Raw genomic sequence first — 21,359 nt, 5'->3', positions numbered from 1 at the left:
CCCAGATTCTGGGAACTGTGGAAGAAAAGAGACTGAGGATGCCCCCCTCCCAGGCCTGGGAAGAGTAGGGGGTTGAGGACTTCATTCCCACCCCCACAAGACCACAGCCCCCTCCTCTTGGCCATCCCCAGCGGTTTTATGGCCCATTTTATGGCCACTGTAATGGCCCAGGTCAAAAGCTTCAGGGAGCTGTATTCTGGGAATTATGCAAACGAGGAGCAGGCCCAGGGCCAGAGTATGGATTTTGTCATTAAACCTGGGCAGGCCATGTCGTTAGTGCAGTAAAACCCACGTCATGACCACAGGTCTCAATATAAAATTATAGGGAACACAGCGGGGGAGGGGAAGCAGGGGGCCCATGGCCGTGCTGACACCTGCCACTCTAACCCCGGAGAAAATGGAGATGGGATGGAGGGCATAGACTGTGGGATCCCTCAGCTGATCCCTGTCAGTGCTGTTCCTGAAGCTGGGAGCCAGGAAAAGGGCCCATTGTCCCGATAGGGAAACTGAGACCAAGCTCAGAAAAGTGGCAGATCCCTGCGGCAGCAAAGCAGATGAACTGAGAAGAGCTCTATGGGAAGGCTGTGTCTGGCCCCAGGCTTGGAGAGAGGACTCTGGGCTGAGAGCCAGATTTGTGTCTCCGGCTGAAAGAGGCTGAAATCCTGATATTTCCACCTTGGCTCAGCCCCCGTGCCCCGCATCCTCCTCTTCCTCCAGACTCCTCTCTTACCATTTCGCCCCTTATGCCCTAGGCCCTGCCTCAATGATCTGTTTCAACAGCCTTGTCAACTCTCCCTTACTGTCCTTCAGGCCTCCCGTGAAACATTGCGTCCCCCTGGATCCTACCAACCCTCCTCTGGCCCCTTTCTGCCCGCCCCCCCCGCCCCCCGCCTGCCCCCCAGCTCACCTGTTCATGCTTCCCTCAGCCCTGCCAGGGGCTGCACTGACTGCAAACACTGACTTGCTTTTTTGGCTTTCCTGCTAGTTTGTGATCTCCTTGAGGCCAAGAATGTGTTTTATTTATCTCTGAGCCCCAGTTTCTCCTAGAATAAGACCTGATGTAGAAAAATTGTCTAATAAATGTTTGCTGAATGAATAAATAAATGAAGCAATGAGATCAAGAGCCAAGTACAGAGGTCCTGGTCCAGTTCTGAGCCTCAGTTCCTCCATCTGTAAAATAAAGATAGTGGCCTGGGGAATTTCGAGGGTCTCTCTCACCTCCGAGATTCCCTGGCTGAGTGAAGTTAGGGGGAGAGCTGAGCCTAGAATCCTCATCTCCCAATTCCCAGACTAGGGCCCCATCTGCTGCTCTTACTCAGAGCTGCCTTCCAGCTGTCCCCTGAGCATATGAGGCACAGCCACCAAGGCACATGATCAGTAGGGCCCCTTCCTCTCCTCAGAGACCCAGCCACACAGACTAGAGCCACATCCACCCCACCTGGTACACGCAAAGCCTCCACAGCTGACATCCCAGCTCTATGAAGGTCATCTAGCTTCTAGGACAATCTGCTCTTCATTCCTGCCTCTCTTCCTTCTCTTCCTCTCTTGCTTCATCATTAGGCATCTAGTCTGTGCCAGGTCTGTTTTCAATTGTCTATAGACATAAACATGGACAAGAAATGGCCCCTGCCCACAAGGAGTTCATAACTCATTCACTCATTCATTCGCTCTCATTCTCTGCCTGGAACACTCCAAGGTGTAACTTACTTTTCATTTCTTTGGTTAAGCCTTCTCTTTTTTCCACTCCTGAAAACACACACCCAGAATGAATTCCTCCCTCCTTTGACCTCTCAGATGACTCAGTCTGGGCACCCAGGAGAGCTGTGATCATCCTCAGTCTTGTGTCAAAGGGAGGTGAGTTTTTGTGCTCAGCCTGAACTGGGAGCTCCCTTGGGCATAGGGTTGCTAGATTTAGCAAATAAAAATACAGGACATCCAGGTAAATTTGAATTTTAGAAAAACCATGAATAATTTTAGGATAAGTATGTCCTGTGCAATATTTGGGACATACTTATACCAAAAAATTATTCATTATTTATCTGAAATTCAAATGTAACTGGGTATCTTGTATTTAATCTGCCAACCCTACTCAAGCAACCATCTTGGTCATCACTGGCCTTTCTCCTTCTGAAAGCTGATTTTGACCCTCTCCGAGCACGAATGGGAAGAAGAAGCAGGGAGAAAGATCCATGCTTAAGCTAAAGAAGTCCTTTCTACAGTCAGAGTTTACATGGGTAGGGAGGGATGTTTCCCAACCCCACGCCTGTAAGCAGAGGCCAGGGGAGCATTGGTGGGGACAGTGACAAGGGAGGAGGTGTAGGCATCCCCAGGGCAGTGCACAGGCAACCTTGAGGCTCCCTCCTAGCATGGGGTGTTCTAGTTACCATCGGTGACAGAGTTGGGAATGGAGTTTGGGCTCCCGGCTGGCCCCAACACCTGCAGAGCCAGCGCTGTACCCACATGTGCCTGTGTACTGGGGGCACACAATTTGAAGGGCATTTTGGAGGAGGAGAACCCAGAATCTGTTAGAGTCGCAAGAGGCCAATAAAGTTATCCAAGCCAGAGGTAGTGAAGACCTGAACATGGAGAAGATAGACTCCAGGAACATTGAAGAAGCAGAACAGAGAGGACCTGGTGATTAAATGAATGTGGGAGGAGTGGGAAGGCAAGGGAAGGGGCCTAGGGTGAGGCGAAGGTTACTCGCTTTGGTGACTAGGTGCACGCAAGTGTCATTAACTACAATGGACACTGCTGAAAGAGGAGCAGGTTTAGACGGGTGAAAAAGCTGAAAAGCCCGATTTGGGGTTGTTGAGTTCAGATGTGTATGAGACATCCAGGCATTGATGTCTATTAGGTGCTTGAATGTAGGGGTATGGAGAAGGCCGGAGGAATCCGGGGTAGATACAGAGTCTGGAGTCAACAGGGCACAGGCGGGAGTTAGGGTCATAAGAAGGAACAAGATGGTCCAGCATGCAGAAGGAGGAGAGAAGAGGCTGTGGAAAGAACCCCGGAGAAAAGTGAGGAACTGGAAGTGAACACTGCCCTGGAAGTCACCTGGGTCCTTTTGGTCTTTCCTACTTGACTGTGAAGGCCTCAAGGGCAGGGCCTAAATCTGATTATGTTCAGTGTCCTACTGCTGTGCTCTGCGCCTGGCTCAGAGTAGACATCAGACAATGTTTGTTGAATGACTGCAGGAATGAATCCCCTTTCTCCCTCTTTTCTTCCTTCTTCAGATTTGGGGAGTGTGGAAGCAGTAAGGAAAGGAGAGACAGAGGGGGCACTGGATATCCCGGGTGATGGTATGATTAAACCAAGACCTTCTTCACTAACCTGTGTGAAATGAAGTAATCAAGGTTTGCTTCCACAGAGCATCGATTGTGTCCCGATAGATTTCTGAGAGGGGCAGCTGGCTGAGGAGGTGCTGTTCATGGCCACAGCCTCTGGAGCTGCAAAGAGGAGTGATGTTTATGGGCTCTGAGACCCTCAGGCTCACCCCTCCTCCAGACTGAGAAGCCCTAGGAGGCAGCAGCAGGCTTGGGTTGGAGGACTGGAATGCTGAGTTTCCCTCCACAGACTGTGCCAGCTTATATGTCTGTCTCTTCTCCTTCCCTCACCAGGTAAGAAAAAGGCAGCTGCATTGTTTGACAGCCAGGCCCCTATTTGCCCCATCTGCCAGGTCCTGCTGAGGCCCAGCGAGTTGCAGGAGCATATGGAGCAAGAATTGGAACAGCTGGCCCAACTGCCCGCCAGGTAAGCCACCTACCAGGGGAGCCTGCTTGCCAGAGGATTCTACTCAGGGTTCCCACCACCATGTTCCAGGAACAGCCGCCTGACCCACACCCCAGTCGCTCAGTAGGAGACAAGGATCTGCCGCCATGCTCCTCTACTCTGCTCCAGTTCTCAGATCCCCCAGCTGAATGGTGCTGCCCTTCTCTTCTTGCTCTATTTTGGGAGATGCGAGGAGAGTAACCCCTCTTCAGTATTCAGCCTCAAAAGGGCACAAAAGGAGCTGGAAAGGGGATGAGCCACTGCCACAGGCCCTGCACTGCCATGCTGAGCCTCAGGGCAGGGTGACAGAAAGCAGGGCCCGGGCCTGGCCACCCCATCAGAAGTGCAGCCTGGTGCTGCCATCCGAGAGAGGAAGCACTACCCTCTCTGTGAATCTCAAGGGCTAACAGGTGCCGATCTTGAGAATGTGCCCAGCCGTGTCCCCCGCTGCTCCACCCCACCTCCCTTGTCTCTGCCTGAAGGACTGGGCAGAGCCCCCTGGACAGCCTCATGGAGGATCCAGATTATCAAAGGGAGCAGAGGAGGGGTGTAGCAAATTACTCCAAGTCTCAGCAGTTTAAAGCAACCATTTCATTATACTCGTGGAATCGGTGGGGTCGGGAGTTCTGATGGAGCACGGCGAGGATGGCTCACGTCTGCTCCAGGATGTCTGGGGCTCCAGCTGGGAAGACTTGATGGCTGGGAGCTGAGATCCTCTGGAGGCGCCTTCACTCACATGTGTGGTGGCTGCTGCTGGCTGTCAGCTGGGACCTCAGCTGGGGCAGTGACCAAAGCTCCTACACTTGGCTTCTCCATGTGGCCTGGGCTTTCTCATAGTATGGAGCTTCAGGACAGCTGGACTTCTTACATGCAGCTTAGGGCTCTAAAGCAAATGTTCCAGCCAACAAGATGGAAGCTGGATCATCTTCTATAACCTAGCCTCAGAAATCGCTTAAGGTCACTTCCACTATACTTTATTGGTCGAGGCAGTATTAGCCCAGCCAGATTCAAGGGGAGCGGACATCCTCCCCACCTTTTGATGGGAGAAGTGGCGTATTCTTCACATTATAGAAGAGCATGTGGGATGGGAGAGATGGTCGCAGCCATCTTTGGAAAATACGTCTGCCGCAGGGAAACAGCCTGCCCCACTACTCCTGATCCCACTTCAGACTTGACTGATTCTCCTTCCTCCTACCCTCTCCTCTAATCCCAAAGGGATCCAAAGGTGAATGAGAAATGGCCCCGCCCTCAGAAGTCCATAATCTGAGAGCAAGGAGAGCCAGGCAATAGAAACCCTGAGGGCTAGAGACTGCTCTGTGGGAAGAAGTGAAGCTGTGGGACCGTCGAGGAGGCGCCCAACCCAGCTCAGAGCAGCGAAGGCCTCCTGAGGGAGGTGAGGCCTGAGCTGAACTTTGAAGGAAGAAATATTAGTTATCTTTTGCTGTGTTACAAATTACCCCAAAACCTAGTGGCTTAAAACAACAAACATTTATTATCTCACAGTTTCTGTGGGTCATCAGTTCAGAAACAGTTTAGTTGGGTAGTTGTGGGTAGTTCTGGCTTCTGGCTCAGAGTCTCTCATGAGACTGCAGTCAGGATGTCAGCCAAGGCTGCAGCCATCTGAAGGTTTGACTGGGACTGCAGGATCCGTTCCTAAGATGCTCATTCACGTAGCTGTTGGCAGGAGGCCTCAGTTCCTCGACACACGGATCTCTCCACAGGGCCGCTTGAGTTTCCCTATGACATGGCAGCTGACTTCCCACAGAGCAAGTGATCCAAGAGAGAGGCTAAGGAGGAGGCCAAAATGTCTTTTATGATCTAATCTCAGAAATCATATCCTATTGCTTCCAGGATATTCTATTCTATTCATTAGAAGCAAGCCACCATGGGGGCCTGCCTGGTGGTGCAGCAGTTAAGTTCGCACGTTCTGCTTCTCAACGGCCTGGGGTTCGCCAGTTTGGATCCCAGGTGTGGACATGGCACTGCTTGGCATGCCATGCTGTGGTAGGCATCCCATGTATAAAGTAGAGGAAGATGGGCACAGTTGTTAGCTCAGGGCCAGGCTTCCTCAGCAAAAAAGAGGAGGACTGGCAGTAGTTAGTTCAGGGCTAATCTTCCTCAAAAAAAAAAAAAAGCAAGTCACCATGGGCCAGCCCCGTGGCCCAGTGGTTAAAATCGCACGCTCCGCTTTGGCGGCCCAGGGTTTCGCCAGTTCAGATCCTGGGCGCGGACATGGTACCACTCATCAGGCCACAGTGAGGCAGTGTCCCATATGCCACAACTAGAAGGACCCACAACTAAAAAATATACAACTATGCACTGGAGGGATTTGGGGGAGAAAAATCAGGAAAAAAAAAAAAAAAGAAGATTGGCAACAGTTGTTAGCTCAGGTGCCAATCTTTAAAAAAAAAAAAAAGAAGCAAGTCACCATGTCCAGCCCACAATCAAGTGAGGAGAATAAAATAGTCTATAAGCGAAGAATATCGAAGAATTTGTGGGAACACTTAAAACTACCACGACACTATACTAATGCTAATAATAATAATCCTGAAGACTTACTATGTGCCCAGTACTTTATATTGCATTAATTTATTTTATCTTCACCACAACAACTTTCTGGAGTAGCTAATAATTATTAACTCCATTTTACAAATGAGGAAACTGAGGTACAGAGGGGTTAAGTGACCTCTCTAAGGCTGTAAAGTGGTAAAGATTCAAACCCAAGCCATCTGACTCTAGTGCCATGCTCTTAACCACTGTCCCCCCACCTCCGCCACACATACACACACACACACACACACCTGGGACTAGCCTAGGAGAGGCAGAGAGTGAAAGAAGCATCCTTCTGCAGTTGAGTTCCATACCTTGGCTGTCCAGGAGGCTTTCTGGGTAATTTGCTTCAATGGAGGACTTCCCTCTACAGGAACAGAGAATAGACGCAGTCATGTGGAGGGACCTGCAGCGCCTTGTAAAAGCAGTGCACCCCTAAGGGTCTATGGGGTGCCCAAATGGGAACCCAAGCTCTCTTTCTGCCTCCTCAGGGGGGTCCACACTGCAGCCTAGTCCCGGTGGCCCCACCCCTGCACTGTCCAGGACATCCACTTCCACCCACAGAAGTGTTCCACCCCCACCCATGACCCTGCACCAATCGCTCCTCGCCTACATCCTCCCAGAGCATCCTCTACTTCCACACCCTTACCCCCATGTCCATTTCCCCACCCAGAGCCCCCACGTCTGCTCCGCCCCTCACGGCTATGCCTTGCGTCCCCCACTTCTGTGCCCCTCACGTCCAGGCCCAGCCCAGCACCCCTAACCCCTGGCACGCCCCCCTCCAACCGGTGTCTGACAGCCGGACAGCGGGATCTGCACAGCAAGTGAAATTCCCGTCGGATCGATAAAGCCGAAGCGCTGGCGGCGACGGGTCGATGGTTTTATCTGTCTCGGCCCCGCCGCGCCCGGCGCGCTGACAGTCCGACCGGCCGGCAAAGGCGTTCAAGGGCAGCCGCGCCCGCCGCCCCCTCCCTTTCCCGCTCTGCCCTCCCCTCCCTGCGGCCGCTGCGCCCACCGGACTGCAGGCTGGACCGGCCCGCTGCCGCCCTCGTGATTTATCTGGATTTTTAATTGGAAAAAATTTGCGAATTAATTGATTTCAGGAACTTGCCAATTAACATTGTAATTGGGTGCGTGATAAATTCCCAAGGAGCGTGTCAGCTCCCTCCGGGCTGAGGGCTGTGCGCTGCCTGGGTAGCGCAGGGAGGTCCCCAGCCTTGCCTGCCCTTGTCCCGCCCCTGCTGGCTCTCCGGGAGGCAGAAGGAAAGCGGAGGAGGTTGGGAAAAGATGTGGCACCCTGGCTCCTGAGACCCCTCTCCCTCCTCCACTCCCTGCTATCAGCAACCTGAGCTGACAGGGACCTTCGACCAGCCATTTTACAGATGGGGAAACTGAGTCCTCCAGGAGGGCAGAGCTTGTGTGTGTATCACTCAGAGTGTCCTGGGCAGAGCCCAAATGAGGGCATCCCCCATTCATGGCATGCAGCCAGAGGCTTCCTCCCCAGCTCTCCAATCCTCCCCTTTCCCTTCCGCTCTATGCTCGCTTCTCCTCTCGGCTCCCCTCTTTTCTTCCCTCTCCTCTTCGCTCCAGCTGTCCCCTTCCCTCACTTACCCTGCCTTTGCCTCCCTTGCCCTCCCTCCCCTCCCTCAGCCTAGCCAGCTCCTCAGTCTGTGGGTGCCTGTCTATCACCTGGGTCCTTCTCTCCCACCTGGCTGCTCCTGGAGGAGCTCTTCAGGGTGGGCCTGGTGTTGTGCTTCTGCCTCCGTCTGCCTCCCAGCACAGAGCAGGCCCCCTGGAGCAAGGTGCTATTTCAGACACACCCAAGAGCTCACACAGAGAAGCAGGGACCTTCCAGCTCCCAAACTAGGGCTGGCTGGTTTTCACGGACACAGGCGCAAACACGGAACACAACAGCCAGGCACACACACACCCACATTCCAACACACACAGTTATGAGCACACACACACACGCACACACACACACACACACACACACACACACACACGCCCTGGAAGAAGCCCTTCCCACAGATGCTCATTCCCCAGGCACATGGACACACAGACGGCTACAGGAAGAAGCGTCACTTTTCAAAGCACTTTTACATTCAAGATTGTAGGCTGTGCCCACACACCCTCCCTCACCCCAGTCTCTGCCTTTCACCTTCTCAGTCCTGCACCGGGGCTCCAACAGACCCCAGGACTGGGCTAGTTAGAACCAGGAGAGCAAAGTTAGATTGAGGACAGATAGTGGAGGACCTTCGATGCTGGAGGGTTGCCCTGGATGTAGCGGGGGAATTAGAACATTGATCAGAGAGCTGAGCTGTAGAATTGCTCTGGAGACCAGGAGAAACAGGGAGGCAAGTAAGGAGGTTGCGCAGAGTCCAGGGGCTAGGTGATGAGGCTGACCTAGGACAGTGGCAGTGGCAGTGGGAACAGAGAAGAGGGAATGATGAGAGACTGGTGGAGGAAAAGCAAGAGAACTTAGCTGATTACTTGTGGGGTACTTACTAGAAAGAGTTTTCTGACTTGGGTGATGATGGCAGAGAAGCAAGTATCTGAGGGAAGGAGGACAACTGGGCATGCTAAGCTAAGATGTCTCAGGGATGGTGAGGGGGTGGAGACTGGAAGTGTACAGACAGAAAGGCAGAAATATTCACAGGGGCTGTAGATTGAAGGGCAGGTTGGGGGTGGCTCCCAGACTTCTCTGTGGCCCTCAGACAGGACTTTCCACCCAGAGAAAGGAAAGAGCCTTGGACATGGAGGGGCTGCACAGAGCTGAAAGTGGGGCATGGCTTGGCAGGGCCTGAACTCAGAGACCTTTTCTGGGAGGTTTCCAGAGCCACTTCAAGATCTGGCCTCTAGGTTGGGAAACCAGAGCTCTCGTCAGTGCTTTAAAAGGGCTGGAAGGAGCCAGAGGGAGGCTGGGTGACTCTGGAGGAGAGGCAGGGTGTGGAGATGGCAGTGCCCCCACCCCCACTTAAGCCTTATTTAAGGCCGGCCTCGGTGTTTGGTTGGGTAATGAACTAGATAAACAATTCCCCAAATAGATTAAAACGAAGTGTAACTTACAAAGGCGGCTGGTGATGATGGTTTATTCCCGGGCAGCGCACCATTTCTTTATTTCCAAGGATAATTCAGTGTAAATCACCTTAATTAAAAGTGTCAGCCCAGCCCATGAATATTGTACTTAGGAACGCGTTTCCTGGGTCCCAGTTATAATTTAAAACCCATGGATCACTAGGCAGCGAGTGACTGAGAAGGGAGGAAATCGTTGGGGGTGGGCTGTGGAAACAGGGAGGGACGGAAGACAGAGCAGATGAGCTGGGCGGGAGCCCGGCTGCTTGCAGCTCCTGGGTTCTAGCCTCTCCTCTCTAAGGTGGCCCCTTCGCCAGACTCCTGTCTCTAGGACACCAAGCACACGTGGAGTTGATCAGGTTGTTGGAGAAAAGGTAGGGCCCGGGTGCTGGCTCAGAGAGAGGGAAGGAGTCTAGGGTAGTACCAGCCCAACTCCAGGGAAAGGGAAGAGGGTGGCCGGGAAAAGATTCAGAGGACTGGCAAAAAGAGAGGCTGGACGTTCTGACCCGAAATGTCCCCATTTCTACTCACCAGCAGAGTAAACTAAAGCCCAGAGTCAGCAGAACCCTCCCCAAAGCAGAGAGAGAAACAGAACTCAGAGCTCTGCCCTCCATCCTAGCCCCTGAGTATCTTTAGGGAGGCACCATGGGCGATGGAAAAGCAGTCCTTCAGACTTGGTCAGACATGAACTCAAATCCCAAACTCAGCACGGACTGTGTGAGCATAGAGGTGTCACTTAACCTCTGTTAGTCAACTTTGTAAAGTTTTCGTGAAGATTTAAGAGATGGCACACATAAGGTACCAGCCCATGCCTGACACATGTGGTGGGTGCACAAGAATTGTTCATTCCTTCCTCTTCTGTTCCAACCTGATCCCGCTCAGATAATACTCAGACCTCAGTCCAGGGGCCCAGGGAGAACAGCATTGTACAGCAGATGCCTCATTTCTGTACCTATCAGTCCAGCACGGTGCCCGGCCCAGTGGTAATGTCAGTATTTGCTGACTGAGTGAGGGAATGATGAAAGCAATGAACTCACAAACGAGTTGCTCCTCAAGAGCAGCTCAGTTTCCTCTCTGTATCCCCAATGCTAGATCAGGGCCTGGCACGGAGCAGGAACCCAGGGACCATTTATGAACAAAATGTAACTGAATGGAACCTGGACTGGCTGTCCTTCCCAGTCTGTGATGCCCCTCCTGTGTGATGAGACAGGCAGACAGCTCTGCTTTTACACTCAGACCTTGGCCTCACCCTGCTGCCGAGTCTGGTGGCCCCTGCACTGTGATATACGTGTCTATTTGTGTGGGTATGTGTCCACATGTTTCTGCATTTGTGGGTATGTGAGTGTCTGGGTGTGTGTTGGTGCACATGTGCGTCTGGATCTATGCACATGTTTATGTGGATGTTGGTGCATGACTTCATTCAGGTCTGGGTGACTATTGTGAATGTGCCTTTATGGACATGTCTCTGGGAATAAGACTCTGTGCTTGTGCATCTGTGTGACTGTGGATAGAATTCTAGAGACACAGTGGATAGGATATGTGTATATTTGCCTTTATACCAGGGTTTCTCAACCTCGGCACTATTGACATTTGGGGCTGGATAATTCTTTGATGTGAGGGGCTAGCCAGTACACTGTAGGATGGGTAATCTCCTCTACCCACTAGATGCCAGTAGCAAACACTCTGCCCCCAGTTAGGACGATCGAAAATGTCTCTAGACATTGCCAAATGTCCCCTGGGGGCAAAATGGCCCCAGGTGAGAACTGCTACTTTATCCAAATCTGCCTATGCCTTTGCTCACATATTGGGTGTGTCTATGTCTGACCTTGTGGGTGTTCCCTGTGTATGTGCCCGGTGAGTCACTGTGTGCCCTGTGTGTCCTGCCTTGGATGTGTGTCTGTGTGTCTTTTGTGCTTTATTAATCTCTGTGGGTGTGCTCTACCTGTATAGCTTGTTTGTGTGTCTGTGCAGGGCCCCTAGGTGAATGGGCTGTGTCTGCCTTTTGCATGTATCAGCCAGCATCTCTGTATGCATGTATTTGTGTGTGTGTGTGCGTGTGCACCTGCGTGAATGTATGAGCACAGATGTGGTGAGCATAGTGGGGGCAGCAGGGAGGGAGGGACAGGAACAGGGATATTAATGTTTCTGAAGTGGATCTGATTTGATACGTCTTGTTCCATTGTCAGCATCTGTTTAGCGGGGATTTGTAATACTTTGTGGCTCTGGATCACTCATGCTTAGCGCGGGATGTGGCCTTGCATACCAATTTTGTTATTAAACACAGTCCTCGCCTCCCCCACAGCCCATCCATCACCTCCCGCCCCCGCCCCCGCCTGCTCCGAGCCACCCACCATATTTCAGGGCCCAGCTCCCGCCCGCCTGCCGCGCCCGATGCCGGAGGGCCTGGGGCTGACAAATTGAATCAGGGGGAGATCATTCCTGGCCTAACGCAGTTTGCAGCGTGTTGGAGGGAGAATTGACAAGAGCCATGTCAGCTCCATCACCCCAATCCCATAGGAGCTAAGAGCAGGCTAGGGATGGGGGTGGAGGAAGGGGGCATCCAGTACAGGCAGAATCCTCAGGCCTGATACCAGGAGTCAGGTAAAGCTCCTTCCCTCAGATCCATCAGGGAGCCTACGATGCCTGGTGTCTGTACCCCCTCCCAGGAGCCAGCTCTGGCCGTTGGCCCCTGAGGGAGGCTGAGCTAGGCAGGGCCAGCTGGGGTTGACTGGACCAGGTGGAGCTTGGCTGAGCTGGGCTGGGCTGGGCTAGGCTGGCTGTGCCTTCTCTCTTTGGGGTCTTCTTGATAGTCTACTCTTGCATGCCCTGGGCAGTCAGTGGAGTGGTCACCCTGTTCTCTTCTTTCTTGGCAGCAAGAATTCCCTTCTGAAGGATGCCATGGCTCCAGGCACCCCCAAGGTAGGTGGACAATTGTCTGTTTTCCTCCTACTCATCTGAACCTAGGCCCACCCGGAACTGGTTCCTCTTGAGAAAAAGGAACTCTTCCTAGATCCCCAACTATCTCCAAAGTTTGATAGTCAGCCTGAGATCTAGGCTGCCCTGTGTGCTTGAGAGTGTGTGTGTGTGTGTGTGTGTGTGAGTGTTTGTGTGTGTGTGTGTGGCCTGGGTGTGAGCCAGAGTATGCTCATCTGACTTCCTTCTCGTCCAGTCAGGACAGGGCTCAAAGGCAAGAATGACCTGGGGGGTGGGAGACTCAGACACTAAGGCTGGGGAGACTTGAAGAAGGAAGGTGACCTGTAGCAGGTAAAGGAAATTATAGAAGTGCAGGTCAAGACATATAGTGCAGGGCCTTAGAAGCCAGACCATGGGTGTGTATGTGTGTGTGTGTGTGTGTGCGCGCGTGTGTGTATACTTTGTCTTGGGGGTAATGGGGAGCCAGGGAAGATGCTGGGCTCATTTGAGGAGACAGCCTGCCCTTTCTGAACAGACACAATGGGAGAGAGTCTTGAAAGCATGAGATGGAGAAAGGAAGAGTGAAGGGCAAGTAGGTGGCTCAAAAGAGGCACCAGAGAGGCCTCAGCACGATAACGTAATTTGCACCAGGAACTCCCATAGGCGGCCACAGAGGCAGATGGTACTGCTTCCCCAAAGGTGATGATTTTGAGGGAGTGGGGACCTGGGGAGAAGGACTAAACCCTCACTCACTGAGTGTTCCCTTCCCCCCCCTCAGTAAGGAGGCATGCTTTCTTAAGAGTTCTCCCAGTGACTTGTAAAGGCAGGAATCCCTAGCCCTTTTTATAGGTGCGAGGAGTGAGTACTGAAGCTGCCGAAGAGAATGAAATCCATCAGGGAGAGTGTATGGAGAGACCAGAGCAAAAGCCAAGAAGACAATCTGGGGACTCCTGCACTAGGGTCAAGATAAGGTACCAGAGCCAGGAAGGGACAGAGGGGGAACAGTCACAAGACAGGAGGAGCACAGGAGAGCATGGTATCCCAGACTCCCAAGGGAAAACAGTTCCAAAACGTAAGGGGTGGTGAGCAGGCAAATAGAGAAGGGCTGGAGAAGGAGGCCATTGTATGTAGAAGTCTTAAAGACAGTGGTGACCGCTGAGAGGGCAGTTTTGGGAAAAGGAGCCAGGGTGACCATATTACCTCCAGGGGTTGGCCCCACTCCCCTGAAGGCCTTTAAAAAGGTTGGCAGTGAGGGGCTGGCCCCGTGGCCGAGTGGTTAAGTTCACGCGCTCCGCTGCAGGCGGCCCAGTGTTTCATTGGTTCGAATCCTGGGCGCGGTCATGGCACTGCTCATCAAACCACGCTGAGGCAGCATCCCACATGCTACAACTAGAAGGACCCACAACGAAGAATATACAACTATGTACCCAGGGGCTTTGGGGAGAAAAAGGAAAAAAATAAAATCTTAAAAAAAAAAAAAAAAAAGGTTGGGAGTGGACTTTGCACCTTCATTCAGGAAATTGCTCAACACAGCAAGCTGGACAGAGGAGGCTCAGAGAACCCAGCCCAGCCTTGGGTTGGTGCAGGCCCTAGCCAAGGAAGCAAAGCCCTCCCAGCCCTAAAGAGAAAAGGTCAGGGTGCCAGGCAGCTGTGCATCATAGAGGAGAGAGCCAGCCTGCAGCATTCAATGGTTGTGGTTAAGGAAGGTAGGTCATGGACAAGCTGCCAGGTGGGCCACCACAACCAATGACACCTGAGCATGACTGGCAGGCCTGGAGATTGGACCCCAGTGAGGTCTAAGGACAAACACAGACACAATCCATGTCCATACCTACATCCCCACATACACAGGTGCACACACACACCTAGATCAGGATACTCACACAGGAAGCCTTAAACACATGCAGATTCCCACAACCACCAACACAGGCATACTGATAATCAGACTCAGAGGCCAGGGCCACTGCTCACCCACTTCCAGACATGCACTCACACCCCCAAAGCTGACCATTCCAGGGTCTATGCTCTGCCTTGACCAAGGCTTTAGGGAAGCAGGTCATGGGCAGAAGAGGCATAAGGTAGAAGGTTCAAGCAAGAGACTGAGAGGACAGGGAGTAGGAGGGAGGGAGGAGGCAGAGAGGGCTAGGGGGCCTTAGACAAGATTGATGGCCTCGTTGCCATTAAGAAAAAAATTAGCCGGTGGCGGCTATCATATTAAAGGGTGAAGAAGCCGTGAATTATTTTCTTAAAGATCTTATCGCTTACAATGATAATTTTACCTTCCAAAAGGCCACTTTTAATGAGGCGAAGAGCCAGGCAAAAAGTCATGATTTAATGCCGGGATTTTTTTTTCAAAACACATTTTACTGCTTTTTGGTCCATGTTTAAAAAGCGCCAGTGACCTTTTTTTATTCCGCTTGCCCCAGGTGTAATGCCGAGGCCTCTCAGGGCTTCTAACCTAGAGAGAATGAGAGAGAGAAAGCACACAAGCGTGAGCTTTCTCATGGTGGGGAGCGAGGGCCCACATTGTTTCCCTTCCTCAGCATCCTCCTTGGGACCAGAGAAAGAGAAAGACGTTGCCTAAAAGCCCACCTCTTTTTTGAGCTGGAGCAGAGTCACCCACGAGGCCTCTCACTGGGCCTGAGTGGTTGAGGAAGGGGCTCTAAGTGGCAGGGATGCCCACCCCAGGCCCTTCCCAGCCTCTTCTCTCCTCTGGCTCTTGGGGTGAGGCCAAGTCAGGGCTCCCTGCCAGACCAGCAGCCGCCCCTCCCTCCCAGGGCCCTTGCCTGAGGATGTGCGGCATGGCCACCGCATGCGGATCACATCCTAAGGCTCAGTCGGAGATGAAGGATAAATGGCTGCTCCATCTTTTCCAAATTGCTTTCTTTGGGCTGTCACTGGCGATTTGGCATGGTTTTCTAGGCTGGGGAGGCCTCCTAGGGAATTGTATGCTTCCGGCTCAGAGCTGTGCAGGCTGGAGAAGGCGGGGGGAGGAAGTATGGATTGCTTTCAGGCCTCCAGGCCCCCAGTTTGCAGCTGAACAGGCCTTGGCAAGAGCCGGCAAGAGCAGGCTGAACGTGCCATGTGGTATTTAGAATTGTGGTGCTCGTACACAATTTAAAGCAGACAGTTTATTAATCTAAACTGCGGGCGTATGTAGAAGAGGCCGTGCGGGATTGACATGGGGGGATTAGTTTTGCTGGGGTTTTTGCTGGGGTCATCGCCGCAGCGCAGGGATAAGTGGACCCAGTGTACATCCCTAGCTGTACATAGGAAACTCATACATGCTATTTAATTTACTGTCTCCGTAGCAGGGCTGCCATCAGCCTGTATTAGGGGCAGGCAGGGCAGCAGGTATGTGGCTTTACCCCCACCCCTTCAGGGGGGTCCCAGAGTCTCTGCTCGCTAAGGGAAAACAAAGCATGTATCAACTCAGCCCACTGAGAGTGGACTGTGAGTCCTGGCCCACTGGGGCAGAGATTAGCTGGGGTCTAGAAGGTCTGGACCCTCTTAGGGGGTCTCTACCCATCCCTGGAATCAAGTCATCCTCTCCCACAACCACACTCCCAGGGCCTGACCACACCCACCAGGGCCAGTCAGAAACTCAAGAGAGGTCCCTCTGTCCTTCTGCCCTCCTCCTCTCTGCCTGTCTCTCAAAATCCCCATAGGACTGGGAACCCTAGGGGACCGACTATAGGTCTCATTCAGCCTGAGGCCACATGTCCTTTTTCTTCTTCCAGTCCCTCCTGTTGTCTGCTTCCATCAAGAGGGAAGGAGAGTCTCCGACAGCATCACCACACTCCTCTGCCACGGACGACCTGCACCATTCAGACAGATACCAGGTGAGGAGGGTGGGAGAGGTGTGAGCAGGAAGCTCGCTTGGATGAGAACCTAGAGGATGGGCCAGTGCGAACTCCTCCCTCCTCAGGCTGTGACGGGAGAAGCCTGAACTGTGCTTGGTTCCCTCTGTGTCTAATGCCCCATACTGAACCCAGAAGGCACAGGTATCAGGGAGTGGGCCTTAAATAGACAGACTTTAGGGAGTGATGCCAAGGTCCCCTGGGCTCTGGTGGCCTCTGAGCACCTCTGAAGCATCGCATCCATCGGGAGGTATCCTATGGGGTGGGTTTTCATGAATGGCCCAGAGACCTAGCCCAGAATCACCTGAAGACTTCCTACTTCAAAGCTAGGATCCCTCGAACAAATACCTATTCAGTCCTGCAAAATGGTGGTATCAGACCCAGAGACAGAGAGAGAGGGGCAGATTTGTCCATGAGGGCCTTGGGTGAGTAGGAGGGGAGTAATCACACAATCCTAAGGGATCACAGCAGGAGCAGGGCCCACAGGTAACATCCCAGCTCTATATGGACCTTCTTTGGGTGGGAAGGAGAAAGAACTTCCCCCAGAAGCTTCTGTCTGAGGAGAGACAGAGCCTTGCCTTTGGGAGCCCCAGTCAGATGGAAGAAAACAGGGCCCTGCTCCAAGAAACATTCATCTAAATAGCAACAGGGCTTCTCAGGGAGCCCCCATGTGAAAAGGGAAAAACGGCCCTGACTCAGCAGCGCTGAGCTGATGCCGAAAGACAAGACAGCAGGGACCTATAATCTAGCATAGAGAACCAGGGGCCATGCTGGCACACACGAAGGCTTTGTTGGAATCGAGGTGTTCTCTTTGGGCACCCTTTCCTCCCAGCTGACAGAGCCCAGCATTGGGGTGCAGAGCTTGGAGAGTGGAGTACCAAGGGTGGGCTGGACACCAGCCTCCACTGGCAGCTCTCCACTGGATGCCTTTGTATGGGACCCAAAGTGCCAGCCCTGAGGAGGGATCCCTGCCCTGATGAACCCTGGTTTGAGAGAGGCAGCCCAGTCCAGCCCCTAGGGGACACTGCCCTCACTCGGACAACCCCGGTTTAGGTGGAGAAATGACCCAACACTAGGGAATTCTGGTCTGATAGGGAGACAAGGCTCTGTCCCAGAGAGTTCCACTCCAAAGGGATAGACAGAGCCCTGCCTTCAGAGGCCCTTCCTCTTACTTCAGCCACAGCCTTCAGCCTCACCATCTACTAAACTAGGAAGAGTAACTGCCAGGCTTAGGCCAGGCGTGCTGGGCATGGCACCAAAGCCTTCTGTGATGTAGGTTCCACCTGGATTTCCAGCTTCTATTCCCAATACTGCCCTCTGTGAATCCTGTGGGCCACGCACACCAAATTAATGCTAACCACTCCCCAGCTATGCCATTCCTTTCTTGCCTCCACATTTTTACACATGCTGTTTCTTCTAATGGGACTATTTTACTCCACAACATCAAATTTCTATTTATCCTTCAACATTCTGCCTAAACACCATCTCCTCCAGGAAGCCTTTCTGGATTAGCTATCTTTTCTCATGACCCCTGTGTGTCCCTGTTATTGCCCTTATCATCCTCTTTTGTGATCACCTGTTTAGGTATGTTTCTATTATCTACTGGTACATAACAAACCATCTCAAAACTTAGTGGCTTAACACAGTTTATTATTTCTCATGATTCTGTCAGTTGACTGGGCCTTTCTTTACTCATGCAACTCATTCAACTGGAGTTCTAGCTGGGCTAGAAAGTCCAAAATGGCCTCACCACATGTCTGGGAGATGGGGCTGTCTTGCTTCTCTTCCATGTGGCCTCTCATCCTCCAGGGTGTTAGATCAGCTTCTTTACTTGGCAGTCTCAGGGCAGTGTCACACCAAGAGGGCAAAGGCCAAAGCTGCAAGGGCTCTTGAGGCCTAGACTCTGAAACTCACACATCACCTGGCAAAGCAAGTTGCAAAGCTTGCGCAAACCCATAATCAAGGGAGAAGGAAATGCAGCTCTTGATAGGAGGAGCTGCAAAGGATTGTGGCCATATTTAATCTCTCACAATAAGCCTGCCTCTTCCACTAGACCTGGAGTTCCTCGAAGGCAAGGACCCTGTCTTATCCTTCTTTACTCCCTTCCTTTACTTGAACATTCATCTAGTACTCACTCATGTTCAGCCCAGTGTCCTTGCATTCAAGGGGTGAGATCTGCAATAGGTAATTAGAGCCCAGCGTTTTAAGTGCTATGACAGGGTATAAATAAGTTTCTAGGATAGCATGTGGAAAGAGGGGGAAATCAGAGCAAGCTTCACAGAGGAGGTAATGACTGAACAGGGTTTCAGAGGATGAGTAGGAGTTCACTTTGCGGGACAAGGAAGATGGTATTCTAGATCAAGGTAATACTATGTGCAAAGGGTATAAAGGTATAACACAGAATGATGTATGTGGGGACCTGCTAGCAATTTGGTTTTGTTAAAATGTAAAACACAAGGCAAACCGGTAGGAGGTAAAGCTGCAAAGTACCCCAGGGATTAGCTGGGTATCTCATCCCCTGATCTTTAGGCAATGCCTGGCATGTAGTAGTTACTCAGTTACATAGGATTTTTTTCAAAAGTCATTGAACTAGGCCTTGAAAGCAAGCGGTATTGGTTTCTGGTTTGGATTCCCATTTACTTAGCCCCTGCTGGGTTACCTAACCCTCTTAACCATTACCTCACTTTACCCTCACAGCAACTGTGCAGACTAGGATTGACTGCCCCCAATTTATTGCTACAGGAACAGGCCTAGAGAGGGGGAGTGACTTTTCTAAAAACATATAAATTATGAGTAACAGAATCAGGATTTGAACCAGAGTCTGTCTGGCCCTGAATCCTAGATTGTTTCCCAGCCGTGCACTGGCTCAAGGGCTTCCTTCATATTCTCCTCCCTTTCCCACTGATATCTGCTCCCTGGTACACCTTGTGCTGGGTAAGTGGATAAAGATGACCCCCCCCCCCCAAGTGGAAGGGACAGATATGTAAAGGGAAGCCAAGGGACCATGAAAACTCAGAGAAGGGAACCAACTCAACCTTGGGGTGAAAGTGAAGCCTTCCCATAGTCCTGAAAGGATGAACAACAGTTAACCAAGCAGGGCATATGGGGGCATGGAGGGTAATCTAGCCCAGAGTTTAGAGCATGGAGCCCTCAAAGAGCTATAGTAGCTCTGCAAAGCTGTGTCATGATGGCAAAAGGAACGAGCAGGAGTGGCAGAAGAATCTGGAGAACACAGCAGGTAGAGAAGGCCTGCATGCTATGTCACAGATCTCCTAGATGGAGAACCTTTGAAGACAGGGGGTGGAGAGGGGACGACATGACACTGGGGGCGGGGGGGGGGCACGATGACACAAGGTCAATTTTGCACGATGCAAAGATCACACTGTGTGTAATGTGGAGGATGGGTTCCAGAAGAGAGACAGCTGCAAATTTATAGAGCTCATAAAATTATGAACTAGAGCAGTGACATTCAAGATAGGTACAGCCATTGAAGAAACACTCAGGAATGACTTGCCTATGCCAAGTGCTGTGCTGGGTTCTGGGTTCACCCATATGACTCATAGGTGACCCCAAGCAGTCAGTCCACCGATAAAAATGTGTATGAGCTATAACGAGGGTAGGGGTGGAAAGACTCTAATGGGAGGAAAAGGTCTTTTTCCGTTAAGCCTGGAAGGATGAGTAAGAGACGCCCAGAGGTAGAAATGAAAAGATTTAAGAGACCTTTAAAGGTAGACTCCCTGGGATCTAGAGGACTGAGTGTGAGGAATGAAGGAGGGTGGCGTCAAGGACGACTCTCAAGTTTCCGGTGTGGGCACACCCGAGTGGACAGTGGTATCCCTTATGAATGGAGAACCCAGGAGGAAGGAGCCTGTTTGAGGGATGTCGAGCTCCACCTTGGCCGCGTGAGTGTGTAGTGCCTGTGGGAGCTCCAAGGGATGTCCAGCAGACAGCTGAAATGTTAGGAGTCCTCTCACAAAGGGAGTGCTGAAGGGCTAGGGGCGGGGGGCGGGACAGTTGGGACATGCGATCGGATCACCCACAGGCGATCAGGAATTCCGATGCCTTCTCCCCAGCAAAGCGCCAGCCTCGGCGCCGCTGCCCTAGGACAGCGGTCTCCGGGTCGGAAGGAGCCCCGCGCTGGGCGGGCGGGTGGAGGGGGTGGGAGGACCCGGGAGCCGCTAAAACACGGGCGGGTATGCTCCGCGGGCGGCAGGAGGGACCCCAGGGCGGCCCCAGCGGGGCGCTACAGGAGCGCGAGCAGCTGTTTCCTGGTCCCGGTCCGGCCGCCCCCCACACCGTGAACTTTCACCCCGAGCGCGCGACGGCGGCGGGTCACGTGATCAGGGCCAACATGGCCGCCGCCGCCGCCGGGAGCTGAGGTGCCGCCGCCGCCGGGCAGCCGGGGGGAATCCGCCCGCATCGCCCCCTTCGCCGGCCGGGCGGCCGCGGGGCCCGGAGCGCCGGAGGCCGGGGCTGGGGCGGCACCGCGCCGCGGCCACGGGGTCCCGTTAGAGCATCCCCGGCGGCTATGCCGAGGGCCCGGAGCGGCCGGCGGAGCAGGGGGGCCGGCGGGAGGGAGGAAGTAGGTTTGTTTACGGGCTGTCCGGGGCGGGGCAGGCCTGGACCGGGGTCCGGCGCTGGGGAGGGGGCCCGGACTCCAGGCCGCGCCTGACACTCTCTCCTCTTTTTTTGCATCTGCCCGGGATTTTCTCCCAGACCTTCCTGCGAGTGCGAGCCAACCGGCAGACCCGACTGAATGGTGAGTGTCGCCCGGCCCCTCCCTCCGCCCCACCCCCGGCCTCCTCCCTCCTCGCTGCCTGCGGCTCCTGGCTTGCCTGGGTCTCTTCGACGTTGAGGCCTGTTGGCTTCGTTGCAATCACAGTGCCTGACAACGTGCTAACTAAGGCGGCTGCCGTCAGTTTCTCTGTCTGTCCAATGGAGGTTATGGTTCCCACTCTTGGCGCAAGCCTCTCTAAAGGCCCTGAAGAACCCTGGGGGGGCAATAAGTACCAGAGAATGAGGAACAAGCTACACAATTCCACTCGGGAGCTCAGCTTTGAATTTGCAGACTGCTGGGACCTCACTGTACAAGCCGGCAGGGCGCTGAGAATGTTTTTCTTCCAGTTTTTAATCAGCGCCCAGTAGTGTGAATACAGCCTCTCTGCTGAGACTTGACAATGCAGTGAGATCTGG

The 21,359-nt window shown here is 52.9% G+C and overlaps 1 protein-coding gene and 1 long non-coding RNA gene across 12 annotated transcripts in view; one reads left to right on the top strand and one right to left on the bottom strand.

Moving 5' to 3' along the window:
* The window catches only part of RNF220 (ring finger protein 220), a 218,831-nt gene that overhangs the window by 178,967 nt on the left and 18,505 nt on the right, over nt 1–21,359 (top strand). For 9 of the 11 annotated variants that reach the window (XM_070609831.1, XM_070609835.1, XM_070609834.1 and 6 more), the window contains exons 3-6: nt 3,618–3,750; nt 12,267–12,312; nt 16,047–16,148; nt 20,883–20,925. In XM_070609831.1, the coding sequence (XP_070465932.1) occupies nt 3,618–3,750; nt 12,267–12,312; nt 16,047–16,148; nt 20,883–20,925 (324 nt within the window). Of the gene's footprint in view, nt 1–3,181; nt 3,300–3,617; nt 3,751–12,266; nt 12,313–16,046; nt 16,149–20,508; nt 20,749–20,882; nt 20,926–21,359 lie in introns of those variants that run through there. The other 2 variants (XM_070609839.1, XM_070609840.1) reach the window with 2 other exon arrangements.
* On the bottom strand, nt 5,235–8,163 carry LOC139081913 (uncharacterized). Its single transcript, XR_011537403.1, has 3 exons — nt 8,027–8,163; nt 6,633–6,685; nt 5,235–5,555 (listed from the first exon to the last, which is right to left on the bottom strand). It is a non-coding gene; the product is annotated as an uncharacterized lncRNA (long non-coding RNA).

This window comes from Equus przewalskii, chromosome 2 (assembly GCF_037783145.1).
Source record: "Equus przewalskii isolate Varuska chromosome 2, EquPr2, whole genome shotgun sequence".
NCBI classification, from domain to species: domain Eukaryota; kingdom Metazoa; phylum Chordata; class Mammalia; order Perissodactyla; family Equidae; genus Equus; species Equus przewalskii.
This window is presented reverse-complemented; position numbering and strand designations above follow the sequence as displayed.